This window comes from Mus caroli, chromosome 8, assembly GCF_900094665.2.
Source record: "Mus caroli chromosome 8, CAROLI_EIJ_v1.1, whole genome shotgun sequence".
In the NCBI taxonomy this organism is placed as follows: domain Eukaryota; kingdom Metazoa; phylum Chordata; class Mammalia; order Rodentia; family Muridae; genus Mus; species Mus caroli.
In genome coordinates, this window is record NC_034577.1 from 74443383 (window position 1) to 74462615 (window position 19233).

A 19233-nucleotide genomic window follows, 5' to 3' on the forward strand; every position below is an offset into this window, starting at 1 on the left:
GGGAGGGAAGGAGGGAGGGAGGGAGGGAGAGAGAGGAAGGGAGAAAGAAAGAGAAAGAGGAGAAAGAGAAGGAGGAAGGGGAAAGGAAGGAAAGAAGGAAGGGAGGGAGGGAGAGAGAAAGGGGGAGGGAGGAAGGGAAAAAAGGAAGGAAGGAAAGAAGGAAGGGAGGGAGGAAGGGAAGAAGAAAGTCCCCAAAGCATGAATGCCTCTTCCTCCTTCTCCTCCTCCTCCTCTGTTAACCTTTTTAGTTCCTTGCTTCCAATCATAACAACATTCTCATCACATCAGCCTTGCAGTAAGCAAGCTTTGAGTGCTTCTGACTTCCTTTCTGGTATATTGTTATGCTGAAAATGCCATTAAGTGTCTATTTATGTAACTCTGAACTCTTGAGAAACTTCACTTAGGTGGTTATAAGGACATCGTCCTTTAAAAGGGACGATGTTTTTGAGATCGTTTCTGTTATTGGGCTTTGTTACCTGCTAAGTTATGATACCACAAATAATGGTTAAGTGGATATTTTTGCACCTCTAATTATTGCTCCTTAGAGCACTCTGGAAATAAAATTATTAGGTGAAAATTTTATAACTCTAATGGAAGAACGAAGTAGAATAATGGCCTTTGGATGCTAAGAAGGGTAGTAGGAGAGGAGACGGAATTTTAACAAGGGCTCTGTAGTCACAGTGGAGAAATTTGTTCTGGGTTTCTTAAAACAAACAGGGTTAAGTGTTGGTTAAAACAATATGTGATATATTAGAAAATAAGTAAAGAAAGAAAATCTCCAGATATAAAAATGATAATGTTTGAAGATGTGGAAATGTTTATTACCTTTGATTATTACACATGTACCATCCTGTGCCATATCCAAGATGTACAAATAATATGTCTCAAATTAAAAAGAATTTACATTTTTAAAAGATTAAAAAGATTTGCATTTCAGTTTTCAGAGCTTCAACAAGCCCATCTCAGTATACTTTTAAATGCAACATTGTCTTTTTTAAAGAGTAATGATTACATTTGCAAAAAAGGAAGTTACATGTGCAAAAAAGAACACTTCAATTTTAACACTTCTGCTTATAATGTGTCTGCATTACATTCTTCTGTGCCTGCTTTTCTGTTGCATTGTCTGTCTTAATGACTTAAAGGCGTTTGTTGTGGTAAGAACACAATCCTGGGAATCTGGGCTTCATCCCCAGCCATGACCTCCTAGAAGCCATGTGCAGTGGGCACAATCTCAACACAGGGGAGGGTTGCAGGGGACCGAGACAGGATCCGGGAGCCTGCTGTGCAGCCACTCTTGCCTACTCAGCAAGCTCCAGAGATCCTGCCTCAGATAAACTGATGCTGACCTCCTGCCTCCGAGTGTATACACACAGTGTGCGTGTATTCAGACACCCACCAACATAACTCTGTACGGTGTTTGAAAGTTCCCCTATCTAATACATGCCATCAACATTAATGTATAATCTTAGCATTTTCTAACGTTTAAGCTCAGTTCCATGAATTACTTGATTCCTTTCTTGCCTTCTTAGATACAAGTAAGAAACACACTTTGTCATCGTCCCTTTTTCTGTTTCCTTGATAAAATATAATGGCAAAAGCAGCTTGGCGGAGAACTGTTTCATTCAGCTGAAAAGACCTGGTTACAGTCTGTCATTGCAGGGGAATCACGGTAGCAGGAACAGAAAGCAACTGCGTGCATCCATTGTCAAGAGCAAAGCGGGAACTCACACTTGTATTCACTTCACTTCCCCCACTCTTACACAGTCTAGGATTCCCAGCTGGAGAACAGCACTAGCCACGGTGGCCAAGTCTTCCCACCTCCACTAACCATTAACTTGATCAAGATAATCTCCCAAAGACATGGGCCACGATAATGTAGACAAAGAAGGAAGGGCTTGCTCTGGGCACACTTTGAGATATAGCCTCCATGGCAAGAAAGCTATGGCAGGAGTTTAAGGCAACTGATCACATCGGGTCTGAAGTTAGGAAACATAAAGAGATGAATGGTGCTGCTTAGGTAACATTCTCCCCTTCGTTCCATCCAGATACTGCCCATGGAAAGGTTGTCACCCACATTTACTATGTCTTTTCTTATCTCTGTAACCAAGTCCAGATGCTCCCATCCAGACATGTAGAGAGGTCTGTCTCCTAGGTGATTCTGGATTCTTTTGAGCTTGCAGTAAGCATTAACATCACAGGACTGTTCGGTTCTTGCTATTTTGGTATTCCTCTTTTGAGACATGGCCTTACCATGCAGCTAAGGCTGACCTCAGACTCAGTCTTCCCGCCTCCACCTCTGCGGTGCTGACTTTACAAGCATTCACCACCATAGCCAGCCTCTATTAGTTTCCTACCACAATGGCTCACATTTAAATTTCTGACCCACTTAGAATTTATCTGGGGCTCTATTTTGAGATGAGATTTGGATTAGAGTTTTTACAGAACAGCCAATTTTTGGTAAGACTTCTGGAAATAAAATTATTAGGTAAACACTTTATAACTCTAATGGAAGAATGAAGTAGAATAATGATCTCTGGATGCTGGGAAGGGTAGCACTTTTTTAAAAAAAGAAGTGCTAGTGGATGGGATGGAGAGATGGCTCAGTGTTTTAAACTGCATACTGCTCTTCCAGAGGACAGAAGTTCAGTCCCCAGTATCTGAACTGGGCAGCTCACAACCACTTATCACTCCAGAGGAGCCAATGCCCCCCCCCCAGGCACCTGCACTTGTGTGCACATACACATATGCAAACTCATCTGACAAATCAATATTATATGCTTAATTTTAAAAAACAAAACCTAGCTCTTAAAAAGAGAAACACTGGGGGCTGGTGAGATGGCTCAGTGGGTAAGAGCACCTGACTGCTCTTCCGAAGGGCTGGAGTTCAAATCCCAGCAACCACATGGTAGCTCACAACCATCCATAATGAGATCTGACTCCCTCTTCTGGAGTGTCTGAAGACAGCTACAGTGTACTTACATATAATCAATAAATAAATCTTTTTTTAAAAAGAGAGAGAAAAACACTACCAGGAACAATAATTCCAAAAAGGAAGCATCCAAAGACGTAGCTTGATGTTGACCATAAACTTTGCTTTGTCCCCCTTCAGGTGATCAAGAGCCAGCAGTGAGCAGTGACTCTGACATCTCATTAATTATGGCACTGGAAGTGGGCCTGTCTGATGTAGAACTTTCCACTGACCAAGACTGCGAGGAGGTGAAATCTTGAGATGGTAGAAATGGACAAGAGAAGACATAGGAACCCGGGGGACAGGAGGACAGCATGCTCCAAGGATTGAACTGGATACAGGACCTTCAGATCACCATGGCAACCCCAGGGCACTCTGTTCAAGGGTGGTAACGAAAGCAATATCCAAAGTCTCCCGAGTCAGGACGCGGGTTCCCATCTCTGCAACAACAGCCTGTGGCCTTGATGTGGAAGTTGAAAGCTGAATTTCTTGGTGTCTGTGTAGACGTGCAGCAGACTGGAAGGAGAACTCCACAGTTTCTTCACTTGACTTCAGCCTCTCCCATCTTCTTGCTCTTGTTTGGGAAAAATGGTTTCATTCCCTTGGCGATTTCTTTTTAAAGTTGATGTGTAGTTTACATCGATCGATTCCCTCAGTTTTCCCTTTGATCCACTCCAGCCCATGTACAGAGGTCTGCTTAGAAGTTCTGGTTGCTGCTCCTGTGATTGGTTTATGCCACGTCTTGAGATTCATAGTCACGAGTTATCAATATGACGTGTGTATGACTTTGAGGATTGCCTCGGCACCCTGAAACAGTGGAAGGGCAGATTTTATCAAGTGTCTAAAGCCCTCCTCTAGGTGGGTCTTGGCCAGTCCAGCTGCCAGACAGCCACACTAACTGATCTGCTGAGCTGCTTGCTGGCTATTTTCCACTCCACTACATAGGCTTCCACTTGCCATGCTCTGTCAGGGGCCATCTTAGCAGGAGAGAACTGTCAGGGAGGAATGCAGGTCCTCTGACTTGAGGGCCTTAGTCTAAAACTCAGAATTCCCCCAAAGGACACCATAACAAAGTTCAGAGTATGTGGAACTATAAGCCTAGTTTAACAAACAAACAAACAAACAAACAAACAAACCTGATACCCTATCTTCCCAGGGTAGGGAAGACTCCTGACTCCCTGATTTCCTCCAAGGCCTTAGCAGTTTATCACCTTCATAAATGAATTCCACGGGTACGAGGTATAGAAAAGATGCAATCAGTTTTTAGGTCACTGGCATCCAGGTGTAAGCTTATTTCAGGAACTGTCCTGTTAACCCTCACCAGCCTACATGGAAAGATCTAAATAAGTCCTTAACAGTTTCTCGAGTCTTCTGAGAGCATTTGGGTATCAAGAGGAGAATGAGGTATGATCTGATAAAGTCTGAATCAAAATGTGAATCATGGGAAATTGCTAAATTGAGTTTCCTCTGAGAGTGAGAATCAAATAAGATTAAAAGGAAAATAACAAATGATTATCAAAACCCACCGTACTATAAAGTGGTTTATGATTTTATTCTCTTTTTGTCTGAAACAATAACAAAAGTGTTCTGTCTTTTGAGTAGACAGTATTGTGATACATGCAGCAATTCCAGGGGCATAGGTGGCCACCTGTGTCCCTCTGGACAATCAGAAGGATCTCTTCCTCCTCCTCCTCCTCCTCCTCCTCCTCTTCCTCCTCCCTAGCAGTTGGCAAGGTCATACAGAACAGGGATTATCCAGGAAAGCAAGCTCTTCCCACTGAGCTGTATTTATGTATTTGATTTGAGCTTTTCCACCTCATTACACTAATATCTTTCAAACATTTGTGAGCTGTAAATCCATGCTGCCCACTGGAATTTTGAGTCCAGGGCGATGGAATTCTCCACTGCTCCTTTTCCTTCCTTCCTTCCTTCCTTCCTTCCTTCCTTCCTTTCTACTTTTAATGCGTTCCTATTCGATGGTAGAGAGCAAGGCAAGGAAAATGATAACAAGCTTCAGAAAAATCCCCTTTGTCAAAGGTCTAGCACATCCCATAATTAACACCAGGCTCTAAGGCCTGAGATGCTTCGTAGCAAAGAAGCAGGTGAGTGCTAAACCAGACTCTCTCCAATGAAGTTTCAAAGATGAGTCTCACTGTCCCCTCTGTCTCAGGTGACACATCTGCACTTCTCCAGGGGGATCTGTGTTGTGAAAACAACTGAGTCACAAAGGAAATTTTAATATTTAGTCTAATGGCATTGGGGTAATTCAACAACAAGAGAAATACAAAATTACATTGCATGACCAGACAGAAAAAGATCTGGTGGGTGTTTTCTGGCCAGTGGCCAGGTAAACGCTGATTATATAAGCAAGCCCTTGACCTAATACCCTACAGGATGCTAAGTGAACGGTAAGGGGCCCAAGAGGCCCACCCTTAGCCTGTTGATCTGACTCCAAGGAGACCCTGTGGCAAACTCCCTGAGCCTTTGACAGTCTCTGCTTACCAAAGAGTTTTGAAGGGCTTCCCTGTGACCTTCATGGCAAAAGAAAGATTAACAAGCAAGTTTTTCCTCTTGAGATAACTGGCAAAGCTCTTACTATAGACATTGCTGCTGCCTTCCGTGATGAGGAGACCCTGACCTGAGGACCCAGTGAGCCACACATGGCTATGCAGCCCAGGAATGCCCACTGAATATGCATTTACAGGCATGCATTTTTCTGGAGCAAGTGGTGCGCCAACTCTGTCCAGCAGAAATACAGCCCAAGTCACATGCATTTTCTTCTAACTCCTGATAGCCACATTTTAAGAAGCAAAAAGGAAACAGGCGGAAATTATTTAATAGTAGTTTAACCTACTATTATTATTGTTTTGATGTGCAAATAATGTAGGGTGTCAGGAAAACATTTTCCTCTATTCTTTGTTACCTATTCTAAATCTGCTGTCTTTTACACGCCTAGCACATCATAATTTTTACTAGCCACAGTTCAAGCTTTCCGTAGCCACATGTGCCTAGTGGCCACCAGCTGGGCAGCACAGCCCAAGAAATGTTCCAGAATCCTTACAAGTGCTCCTGACTCTGACCGAAGAAAAAGGATAAGATTACCTCAGTTTTTCCCCAAAAGAAAAACTGACTTTAGCCAAGTTACCTAAGGAGACCACCAGGGATGTTCTTACTTCATAAGTAATAGCAGTTCAAATAGCCTTTATCAACTTTCTAAACACAGTGTCCACTGTCCTCAGCAACTGTTGCTTCTCTGATGAGTTGTTTGTTAAAAAAACAACAAGACAACCAACCATGCTGATTTGGTGCTGAAATAAAATTACACCCTCACTTTTATGACAAACCCTGAGACTCATGTGTGAGACTTATACCCCTCACTTCTATGACTAATCCCAAGACTCTTAGCCAAAGAGAATTTACCTCAACCCATAGTTCTTCCTCCCTGTGGCTGCCCCGTTCTAGAGCAGTAGAACTCAGAGACAGGAAAGGCACAGGGAACCACAGGCCAAGCCACATACCCGGTCTGTGTGGCATTGCCGAGAAAGGATCTCTGAGCTTGTGGCCATCCAGCCCCTATGTGGTAAATAGCGAGCAGCTTTCTCTTTAGCTTTGTCCAAGGTTGAGAGAGGAAAAGAGCCCTGAACTCCCTCAGAGTCACTTTCAGAATGGCTTCCTCCTGCGTGGTTAGTCCTTCTAAAGGGCTGCTGCCTCCTAAGAACAGTCTTTGAGCAAAGCTCCTTGGGTCTGGCAGGGCCTTCAAGATCAGTTCTGGTCAAACACCCAAGGGATGGATATAGTATGGAGACAGGAGATGATAAAGGTATCAGAGGCAGTCAGGCAATGGTGGCGCACACCTTTGAACCCAGCACTCAGGCAGGTGGATCTCAGTGAGTTTGAGGTCAGCTTGGTCTATGAAGCAAGTTCCGGGACAGCTACAGAGACAAACACTGGGTGGAGGCAGGGGCAGAGGTGGGGAGGAGTACCAGAGGCACCTAGCTATTTCAACATTGTGTGTGACATCCTGGCCATTGAAGCAAGTCTGTCTCCAGAGATTTGTTGTTGTTGTTGTTGCTGTTGTTGTTGTTGCTGCTGTTGCTGTTGTTATTGTTGCTGTTGTTATTGTTGTTGTTGTTGTTGCTGTTGTTGTTGCTTTAACATTTTCATCTGTGAGTATTCAAGGATGTAGCCTGTTAAGAATGGCTGTGCCCAGTAGCCATTTTCTTTACAGCCCAGACATTCCTGGGACTACCACACTTCCAGAACCAAAAGAGAGCATCAGTCTGCCTAAGATTCTTGGTGTGAGCTTAGTTGGTGCTGAAATAGATTGCATAAGCATTTAATGGCATTTAGTTGTCCACTGAATGCATATCCTTGGCTGAACACCATGAAAATTACCAAATAAAAACTTTCAAATATTTTAGGAAAGATCATCATGCAATCTACAAAGAGAAGGTCCAGTCTCTGCAGTGCTGAGGTACTGAGGTCAGGGAGATGATGTCCTGTAGAAGAAAAAAAAAAAAAATTAAATGTATGAGTTGCTCTATCTGCATGTATACCTGCAAGCCAGAAGAGGGCATCAGACCTCAGATACAGATGGTTGTGAGTCCCCATGTAGTTACTGGGAATTGAACTCAGGACCTCTAGAAGAGCAGTCAGTGTTCTTAACCACTGAGCCATTTCACCAGTCCCCATAGCATTCTTAATTCCCCTTCCTTGCACACACACACACACACACACACACACACATACACACTTTCCCTATCTTACATCCCATTTCCTTAAACCCTGCTCCTTGGTCCCCTCCTAATAGGTCACATGCACACAAGAGCAGGATTTGTGTGACCTGTGTCTGCCATCTTCCCAGGGTCCTTAACATTTAGCAAGCCATGCTTCTTGGAAAGAACATACAGCAAAGAGGAGCAGAGGTACTGCCCTTCAAAGACTGGGATGCCTGATTTCCTGAGCAGTATTTCTGTCCATTTTGGGAGAGGACGGAGGAGCAGGGGTGATGGCTGAATTTCACAAGGGAAATGACCAGTACCCTGGAGGACATCCACAGGAGGCAAGATCCCAGATCAAAGCAGGGTGAGCTAAGAGGAAAGTCTATGTGGAAAAAATGCCCCTCCCCTGGGCTCAGAGCTTACCAGTGAGTCCCAGGGAGAGCAGGTGTTGAAGGGATTCAATAGTCATGAGTTAAAAACGTCTTGATTGTGAAGAAGATTGGGATACTTGGCTCCCAACAGCAGGCCTTTCTCAAGAGGGACAGACAGTAGTAGTTAAAATCTTGTAGATAGGGAACTATTTTATTCCACTGTGAGCTTCGTGGTGGCGTGATGTTATCATCCCATAACTAATGAAGTGAATGTAGATCCCAGATATGGACTTTAATTAATTTAACCAGTTCCTTGTTCTGTAAGAACCTGTCTCACTCACTCACTCACTCTCTCCCTGTCCTATGTCCTTCATAATCAAGTGGCTTTTTCTTGAACCTCAGTGCCCAGATCCACTAAACTGGTGGCTCACCCTCACTGCAGAGCTGTTTGCTCTTTAGCCACTGGATATGTGTTCATTGGTGAGGGGGAGGAGGAAGAAGAGGAAGAGGAAGAGGAGGAGGGGAAGGAGGGGGATGTGGGAGTGTGCTTCTTGTAAGACCTCTAAAGAGGCAGACAGGAAAATCTACAGAGAAAGGAGAAACAGTTGAGTGACCCAAAGTCATTGCTGGCTAGAAATTCTCTGGTGTGCGCTCCTTTGGCCAGCAGTGACCTTGGAGAAAATGTGAGGACCGTGTGTGCTAAATAAACCAAAGACTGATCAACATCCAAATGGACACACGTTCTTCTGAGAACTAGCTGAATTGTCTCCTGATGTTCTCACAAACAAAAGTCAAGGTGGATCCCTTGGGCATTTCAATTTTTTCAGGCTGCTGGTTGGCCTCGATAAATCCACAAATCTAAAACAATGGACTGTGGCCTTAGTGACACACATGCCATCTCTAAACTTTCGTGTTTAACCCTCTTTACTTCAAAACTTCCAGACAAATCTAGCACTCATATTGAACTCAGAATAGTTTTCTTTGAGAATGTGAAGATTTTAAATAGGCAAAGATTTCTTCATGTAAGAGCTAGCCCATTGTAGTGTATCCTGCTCTTTGAAGTAAATACCAAATTGTCACCTATTAGGGACAGAGCAGTTGAAGGCCAGTGCATGGGTTTAGCAATCCAAATTTGTGTTGCTGTCTTCTGAAGCGGTCTGTAGAATTTTATTGCAAGGGTCAGAGCGCCCTCTGCTGGTCTGATACTTTCAGCAAATTAATTTGCAGTGGGTTTCCAAGTCAACAAATGTGTCTTGCTTTTTCATCAGTACCATTCCTTCAATAGTGGAGAATTTGGCCAGCAGTTATCAAATGAAGAGAGAATGTCTTGAACTCTAGAGAGCTGTAGGAGACCTCAAAGCAGGCCTGTTTTAAGATGTTGTTGTGTTCTGTTGCTGTCTGGGATATGTGTTATCAGCATTGCTCTGTGTGGCTTTGGCTCAGCTCCACTTCCTCCCGTGAAATCGAGAAGGAAGATCAATAAAAGGACTTCTTCTTCCGTGTGAATGTAAATGGTGTGAAATAAAGCGTTTTGTGTGTGTGCAGAATCAGTTTAGTTCCTGCTTTCAGCTTACTAATAGGAAATGATTATACCATTTTATAATTAGGAAGAAATTTAGATGTGGAAGAGGGTGGGGAGGGAGTGTTATTTTTATAGTGGGATGTCCATTATGTTTAGAAAACTTGAGATAAATTTTGTATTTGTGAAGTTACATTCCATCCATTCCAGGGTGGGGGTTCTTTAAAACTCTCCTTAGGTGGAAGGAAGAATTTTTCTCATTTGCAGAATATCCGGAATGCATATGTCGCCTTCCGTGGCATGCACTTCTGAAACCTGCAGACCATAACCAGCAAGTGTCTGTTTAAAATCAGGAAGTAGAGCAGCATTTTTTAAACTCTCTTTGTGTGACACAGTATCTGTGATTTAAAAAAAAATCTACAAAGATAATGGATCTTCAAGTCTGGAATAATCAGACACGATGTTATAAGTCGGCCTCCAGCATCACCAACCCCAAGAGCAAAGAGAAAACCCAGGCCTTTCTTTCTCTGCCATAGTGGGAATTATGTGCTTCTGTTGTCAAAGGGTGATGCCACAGTCAGTATTCCCTTGAGCTTGCCCATGATGTCATTTTGGCTGGTCTGAGGGCGGAGTGAAGGATAGGCCCATCTCACCCATAATCCGAGATAGGACAGTGAAGACAACCCTGACCTCACTGCCTGCTGATCCACCAATCACAAGAACTGGCTCTGGTTGGTTTTTGTCTGAGGGAATTTTGGACTTGAAGTTTGGTTCACTCTTCATGTGCTGAAATATGGTGGTAGTACGTTCTACAGAAGACATCACTTCCCCCTCAGAGTCCCCTGAGTATTTACAAGCCTCAGCAGGGCAGCATAGCCATGTTCTGTTTGCAGTTTGTTGGTTTGCTTCTGTATAGGTCTCTTTCCTTCCTCCCAACCCCAGATGCCTACCCAACTCTTTTAAAGCACTTTATATCTCTAAATACAAAGGAAATTGGAAGGAAAAAAAAACCCTATGACTTTAAAGGAACCCATCTTCTGTTAGGAAAGACAGACTTTCTTTTGCTCTGTTGTCTTCTTGGTGTGCTTGGAGAGCATCCACGGTTTATGTGGTCCTGGGCGAGTGATGAAATGGTGAAGGATGAGAGCTGGAGACATTCAATCAGACGTGACTATTTTCATTATATTAAAGATTCTAATGTAAATAAATGCAACTGTGTTCTGACCTACAGTCAAAAGATATAGCAAACTATAAAGATTTCAACACAGGATTGTGACTTCCAGGAAAGTTTTGTTTTGTTTTGTTTTGTTTTTTAATAAAATGGAAACAGATTTTGTGTTGTGCCATCTATATCCCCTAACTCTGTCACCTCTCCTCGAGTTCCCAAGGTGGCCCTGTGGGTATCAAAACATCAATATTTACTGTTAAATCATATGATGGTAAAAGTCCAAAACAGGATAGCAACTGAGTCATTTCCCTCAACTAGGTCATGTGGCAGAAGCTAGACTTCCTTAGGGCTCTGCACCTCTAAGTGAATTGATTAAAAGGGTTAACACTGGGCTGCTGAGATGGCCCAGAAATGAAAGGCATTTGCTGTTAGGCCTGGTGACACAAGTTCAAACTGAAGCCGGAAGCCAAGTAGGGAAGGAACCAAATTCTGTAAGTTCTTCTCTTGCCTGCAAACACACCGTGACACACACACAAGCAGGCACCACATACAAATATACTGTGGTGTAAGAACAGAGAGAGAGAGAGAGAGAGAGAGAGAGAGAGAGAGAGAGAGAGAGAGAGAGAGAGATGCACAGGCATATATGTGCACTAAATAAAAGATAAATGAATGCAATAAAAATTCAGAAGATTTAGCATTTTGCACAAGAATGGCAGGCAAGTACAGTGATGATGCTGTTGAAGAGGGTGGGGAGCTGGGCACGGTTCAAAGTTCCATCTCCATCCCCTACAGGTTTGTATTTTTAATCATGGCTGCACTTTGGGTGTGGGGGGGGAGATCAGGTAGTCTGTGATAGCCACAATATTAACATCTGCTTATTACCTATTTATACAGGGTGTGGTGGGGACGCACCATACCTGTAGACCAGAGGTCAACCACAGGTGGTTTTTTTTTTTTTTTTTAAATAGGGTTTCTCACTGGTTCAAAAGTAGCCAGGTACAGAAGGCTGGCTGGCCTTTGAGTCCTGGGGAATCCACCAGTTTCCACCTCCCTGGGGCTAGGATTACAATATTGGGTTACCACATCCGACATGTTTTTCTTATACTCAGAGGACACTTATTTAAGAACTGAATCCTTTTCACAGTCCTCCATTTCTAAATGATTTTAAACAGCAGAACCTTGGGTTTAGCGAGGGGTTTGCAAAGGAAATGTAAAGGAGGTGGGTAAGGAAGTCAAGGAAGGTGACTACCACCCCTAAAAAGAAGTCAGCAGAGGCCCAGTGTGATTGTAGACCTACTACCTGCCCATCCTCGATGCCTTTTAAGAGCAGCTCAGCCTGATACCCTAAAATCCCCACCAGGAGGTGTAGAACCCAGAGATGGCTCTGTCAAAAACTCAAAACACTTGGCTGTGGCCTCTGAGAGCAACTGGGTAGCTAACAGTGTTTTCCCAGCTTAGCATCCCCACGGACAGTCCATACTTACCCTGCACGCAGCTAAATAATCGAAGGGATCATTAGGAAGGATGCCTGTGTCATACTGGAAAGCACCTTGAACTTTAAGCCTCCATCAGGCCATTTTTACCATCAGATGTTGCTCTGGCATATAAAGACATGAAGCTATTATGCCCAGAATGTAGGCACCACTCATCTCAACTCCAGTCTTCACATCTTCCCAATGGACCAGGGCTTCCTATGGGGCACACGCTGGCGTATGCTCAAAATTACAGCACAGAGTTCCAAAATCAACAGGGTGGATACCACACAGTCCAGACTAGCTGACAAAGGCTTTCAAACGACTGCCAGAAAATCATAAGGTAACTACTTTATGTATCTGCTTTTCCTGAGGCTGAATGTTGGTAGAATATTTTTCTCAGGGGGAGGGGTGGTGTTTTTCAGCCCTGCCCTGGGCAGGACCACCTGTGTACATATACCAGCATTCAAACTGAAACTCCCAGCCAGACAGCGTTTCACATATGTGTCTTGCATGTTTCACGGACCACTTGTTCCTCCTACCTGTGATTGGGATTGTCAACTTGACTTCATTAGGAGACACCAAAAGCATTCACGAGGCACACTTTGGGATGTGTCTATCAGATTGCTTCCAGAGAAGTTTGACCAGAACTGGGGGACACCTTGCAGGGGACTGGCACCACCCCATGGGCTGGGATCCTGACTGAACCAAAGGAAAGAGGAGAAAACAAGTCGAAGCCCAGCACTCCTGCTCTCTACTTGCTGAACCAAGGAGACGTGAGAGATCCTGGCTGCAGGTCCCACTGCCACACCTTTGTCACCGTGATAAACAGTTCCCCTCCAACTGTGAGCCATGGACAGCAAGAGAAATATTGAATTCTCTGCTCCTAGTTGAACAGGCAGGTCAAGGGGTATTACCAGGACAAGCTATGAGTGTCCTTGGGAAATCACAGAATACCCATGTGCCAGGGAGCAGTGGACAGCAACGTGGCTGTGGCTGTGGTGTGCGGCCTGGTTTCCCTGCGGAAGAGAAGCCCTGGTGCTTTCTATTTGAAATGGCACACAGTCATCCTCTGGAGAAGAAAAGACTCCCACAGTCTAGTGTAAGCCAGCCAGGCCTGTGACTGTTGTTCTAAAAAAGACACAAAAATGAATTTAGTTAGTTTCTAAGTCTCAATGTATTTGAAAGCAACATTAGTATTGGGTTTGCAACATTAGTATTGGGTTTTGTTTTTGTTTTATGTTGTTGTTATTGTTTTTGGTTGGTTGGTTGGTTGGTTTGCCTTATTCCAATAATACAAGAGGATTGGCTAGAGAGAAATAGGGTGTGGGAGAGGTTTCTGTGAAGGGGGGATTGTGGAGGATGAGGTGGAAGAAGGGACTGAGTGGGCAGGGGAGAGAAGATCACTAGGGTGGAGTAGGGTCAGGGTAAAGATTGGGAGGGGTAGGGATGGACAGGACTGGGGAAAGTCTGGCCGTGAAGGACTGGAGAGACGGTGGAATAGGGTAGGGATGAGGGTGAGCTTGAGTAGGGATGAGGCTGGAGAAAGGGAGAGGAGTGTGAATGTGATAGGAGATTAAAGGGTGATGGGGCACAGGGAGAGGAGAGGGAGCGGAAGAAGAATCTGCACTCTCTCTCTCTGTGATAATTATCACCCATGTTAGAGTGTCACCAAATGAGAAATTCAGGTGACTGAGGGGGCTGTGTTCTTATGATTCATTTTCAAACAATCATTCTATTGTCCTTAGTGATTCAACAACAGAAATTACTTTAACTTTTCCTTGTGAGCACTTACTTGATGGTATAGTCTCCCTCACGGTCCACTATAACCCTTCTTGACTGTGTGGAGAGCAAGAGACAGTGGCCTTTCCACTGTGCTCCCAACTGTCAGAGAACCCTTGGCTCATCATGACGACAACTGGTGATTTCACAGCATCCGAGCCTAGTAAGACCTCCAGCTAGTGGAAACCCTTATCTGTGGGCATGCTGTGGATAAAAGCTAAGCTCCTTCACCCTCAGGTCCTTCCACAGGGGAAGGCATTCCTGACCCTCTCTGTGACAACATCTAGAGGGTCTGACCATGGTCCCATCCCTAACCCATCCCCTGCTCTGCCTCCTGGAACATCCCTACCTTCTTTTTTCTTCAGGATACGTTATTAAACAAGAGAGAAACCAGAACCAGCTTCGTTGGCAGCCTTAATATCTGGTTGCTATGAGAGCTGTGTACACGACAGAGCTGTCCTTGATATGATAGATCCTGTGAGAGCCAAGGGTCTCAAATCTCTGAGAATAAAGCTTAATTCAGAGCTAGGAAAGGGCATCCATGCTTACATGTAAGTGCTAGAGCATCCCGAGTTCCAGACTAGGAACACAGGAGAGCTGAGCATGGGAAGAAGCTGCCTTCAATCAGGCTGGGCTTGTGGCTTTGCCACCAATACAACTTCCCATAAGCCTCACTTAAGGAGGCCTGGCTTGGGATCAGGGGAACCAGGACTCATTCACATGGCTTCCTTACACAGGGGAAGGGAAAGGTGGTCCTTCCTTCCTATCTCTTTCTCTCTTCTCTCGCCTTCTCTTTGAAGCAAGCAGGAACAGAAGGAAATGGGCATTCACTATAGAAGCAGAGTCAAGTCAGACTCCCCACGTACTAAGGTCTCACACCAGTGGGGTCCTTAGTGCGTGGGGAGCTGTGTACCGTCTGGTCTAGGAAAGTAAGGTGGTTACAACTGCATTGCATAAGCAGAGACACACACACACACACACACACACACACACACAGTGAGTCCCGAATGAGTGCTCTCTAGTTTTACCACTGCAAACTAGAGAATGGCCTTGAAATCCCAAGGTGTGTTATTACTTTCTGTACTCAGCCCTGCAAAGTATAAGTAGTTGTTACAGTGTAGTTTCCAAACTGACTCACAGACCACAGCCTGCCCTTCATAGAGCAGCTCCTACTGTGTCAGAGGCTTTTACAGCAGGAAGTCAAAGAGAAGAGATCCTGGAAATAAATCACAGCGGACAGATATTGAGAGAAACTCCCTTCATACTGAAAAGCAATCAGAACCTTTTAAGCCTCCTTCAAGATGAATATCTGAGAGGCTCGGAAAAGAAGAGAAATTCCTGGTCATCAAAACTGCAAGGAAGAAAAGCTACTGGACTGTGGGAGGGAACAAGACCACAGAAGTAAGCTCAGCCTTGCGTGTGTGTGTGTGTGTTAGCTCTACCAACAACAACAACCCTAGTCTAGTATCTATCTAGTACCTAGTATATAGTACCTAGTATCAACCATGAGCTTTTTCCTATATAATCTAATTTGTGCAAATGTTTTAGGTTTTGTAGGCCATGTATGAAGTCTTTCACTTGTTTTCATTGCTGTTGTTTTTTATTTTATTTATTTATTTTATGTATATGAGTACACATATGTATGTATATGTGGTTGTTAGGTATTATTTAGGACCAAGACTCACTCAGATCAACCCCACTTGCTCTGGTTGTCGCGCTAGCTCAGTCCCTCCTTGCTCCAGCCCAAAGATTTACTTATTATTATAAATATGTATACTATAGCTGTCTTCAGACGCATCTGAAGAGGTCGTCAGATCTCATTACAGGTGGTCGTGAGCCACCATGTGGTTGCTGGGAATAGAACGTGGGACCTTCTGAAGAACAAGTCAGTGCTCTTACCCGCTGAGCTATCTCACCAGCCCCATTGCTGTTGTTTTTTAATAACCACTTAAATATTTCCAGATCTTTTTGTTGTTGTTGAAAATATACACTGAAATAAGACAGATGTGTGCTCCTGCTCTAGGGGACAGAATCGGAGTCCCTGGCACAAAGTAATCCATACGAGATATGCTTAGAAGAGTTGAGTTATTCCCCAGTGCTGGCCTTGGCTCTAGTGAATGCAGGGACAGCATTTCCATAGATGGGCCTCACTGTGGGTGATGTTCCCACACCCAGTAACCTTTTTGCCCTGAACACATTTAGCTAAGATCATTGCATACAACCAATGCGCCACAAATAATGCACACTGAAGGCAAATTTTCACTGGAGCAATAAACTCTAAAGTAGGGTCTCAAAAAATTTGCTAGCAAGCAAGATTCTAAGGACTCTAAGCTCATAATCAAAAATCCCAAAGCAGCTGGTATGCCTGTAATCCCAGAATTTTGGAGGCTGAGCCAGAATAATCATAAATTTGAGGTTAGCCTGGACAAGATCTTTCTCAAAATAAGAAAAATTAAAAACTCAAAATACAAGATAAGATATAATGGGGAAGAAAATACAGAGGATAGGGAATATGGGAGATACCAGGGACAAGGTATATAATACGAGTTCTAAGGAGCCCTCCAATTTCTAAGATATCCTAAAGTCTGAAAACAAACCCATGAGTGTTATTTCAGGTTTCAGCTGCAAAGACACCAATTAAGAAGGGAAGACAGGGCCAGGCAGTGGTGTTGCACACCTTAATCACAAGATTGCAGAGGCAGAGGCAGGAAGATCTCTGTGAGTTTGAAGCCACCTTGGTCTATGGAGCAAGTTCCAGGACATACAGAGTTCAAGGCTACATCCGGAGGTCCTGCCTTGAGGAAAGCAAATTAAAGAAGGGAATGCAGAGGCGCTTTAGTTGGTTGGGTTGCTCTGACTTTAGGATGATGGATTTAGAGAATCCTGAATTTTGTCAGTGGTTTTCTTGCTTCAATGATTTTTAGAAGCTATTTAACGTTTTAGTAGGAAAGGAGTATCACTTCATACTTTATCTGCAGGGTCCCGTGAAGCTTGACCCTAGCTGTGCCTCCCAGTTGACTCCATCTGAACACAGGCTGAAACCACATTGTTGATTCAAACATAGATCTCAAGAGGTAGAAAGAGGCCCATGAAGTATCATACTGGCAAACACTGGAACCAGGAGGGCCAATGGTTTCCACAAAACCAATTCCATGTTGCTTTTTTGTGCCTGATAGCACTTAGTCAACCTGACACAAGCCAGGGTCATCTGAGAAGAGGAGACCTCAGCTGAGAATATGCCTGTATTCTGAAGACTAGCCTAGAGGGGCATTTTCTTGATGGACGACTAATATGGAAGGACCCAGCCCATTGTGGACGGTACCACTTCTGGGCAGGTGGTTCTGAACTGTATGAGAAAGCAAGCTGAGAAAGCCATGGAAAGCAAGACTGTAAGCAGTGTCCTCAGTGCTCTCTACTTCAGCTCCTGCTTCCAGGTTCCTGCCTTGATTGAGTTCCTGCCTGGGCTCCCTTTGTGATGGAATGTAAACTATAAGACTGAACAAATTCTTTCTTCCCATCTTGCTTCTGGTCAGTGTTTTATCACAGCAATAGAAAAGCAAACCAGAACACCATAGTAGTGAAAAGACCTTCTTTATTGAAAATCTGCCCTACTGGCCTTGCAGACTGACCTAAACAGGGCCCTCAAAACGGTGATCACAATCAGAACTGTTGTATAGACGCCAGGCTGTCCATCCAACAACACTTGAATGCCAGTACTAAGTGCTTTGTACAGCCCTGATCACACAGCCAGTAAGGGCGAAACTGGTCATGTGCCTGTGCTTTTTTTCTTCTTTATTAAGATTAAAACCCCATCATTTTCCCTTCTCTTACCTCTAAGCCCTCTATTATGGCCCCCTCGCTCTTTCAAATTCATTGTCTTTTCTGTTTAATTGCTGTTATATGCACATATGTGTATGCATAAACATGTATTCCTAAGTGTAACCTGCTTAATCTATGTTTTTAGGGATTGGCGTGCTTCCCTGGGGAAGACTGTTTCCCAAGCCTCAGGATTCCTTAGTCACTCATGGTTCTTTGTGAAGGTTTGGTACCTCGGGGTCTTTCCCTGTCCACTGTGGCATGTCCAATGTAGTTGTCATTGTTCGGCTCCCATTTAGGAGTCATGTTGGTGACATCTTTATGGGTGTCGCTGCTGAAGCTACTAGAAGTCACAATGTGACAACAAACTCCTTGATCCTTCATCCCTTACAATCTTTCCATCTCCTCTTTCACAGTGTTTCCTGAGTGTTGGGTATGGGAGTTGTTTTGTTAATGTATCCATTGGGACTGGGCTCCACAACTCTTACATGCTCGTCTTAGGCTCTTGGAAGTAGTTCTCATTCTTGGCTGGTAAGGTAGTGCAGTTCCAGCATGGGTGAAACCTTGGAATTCATCCCCAGCAATGATAGATAGATAGATAAATAGATAGATAGATAGATAGATAGATAGATAGATAGATAGATAGATGATAGATAGATAGATAGATGATAGATAGATAGATAGATAGATAGATGATAGATAGATAGATAGATAGACTGATTTATCAACACTCATTCTATTACTTATCTTCTTTCTGAAAAGAAATGTAAGAAATATATCTTTTTCTGTCCATATAAAATAAGAAAGAAGATATTTAAATTAACATAAAAAGGTACTGGAGACATGGCTCAGAAGTTAAGTGCACTAGCTGCTCTTCCTACAGCTGTCTGTATGTAACTCCAGCTCCAGGGGACCAAATGACTTCTTCTGGCCTCAGCAGTTAACTGCACACACTTGGCATACAGTCCCCAAACATACACATAAATAAAAAATAAAATCTTAAACCTAGCACAGAAAGGAAGAAGGAAAAAAGTAACTGTGGTAGAATATCTAACAATATTTCCTCAGCTGAGTGGCCAAAATTAACAGAAGTGACTGCCATGCCGATAGCAAGGTTCCTTGAGACATGAGATAAAAATGATCACATAAGAGCCTCTGTGATCTTCCTCTCCAAAAATCCATAGTATAATCCCAATAGAACCATGATGGCAATGGTGCATTGGGCAAATGCACATTCTACACAATGCATGACCACGTCCTCCTAAACACTGCCAGGTGACATCATCTTAATGAAGTTACAGGAATTAGCAAAAGACCGAGCCGGGCGTGGTGGCGCACGCCTTTAATCCCAGCACTTGGGAGGCAGAGGCAGGCGGATTTCTGAGTTCGAGGCCAGCCTGGTCTACAAAGTGAGTT

At 43.8% G+C, this 19233-nt stretch overlaps 1 protein-coding gene across 2 annotated transcripts in view; it reads left to right on the forward strand.

Moving 5' to 3' along the window:
* The window catches only part of Rnf150 (ring finger protein 150), a 208859-nt gene extending 201982 nt beyond the window's left edge, over positions 1-6877 (forward strand). For both annotated transcript variants that reach the window (XM_029480588.1, XM_021170854.2), the window contains one exon: positions 3110-6877. In XM_029480588.1, coding sequence (XP_029336448.1) covers positions 3110-3228 — 119 coding nt within the window. In that variant the 3' untranslated portion in view covers positions 3229-6877. The remainder of the gene's footprint in view (positions 1-3109) is intronic.
* Positions 6878-19233: the final 12356 nt, after the last annotated feature.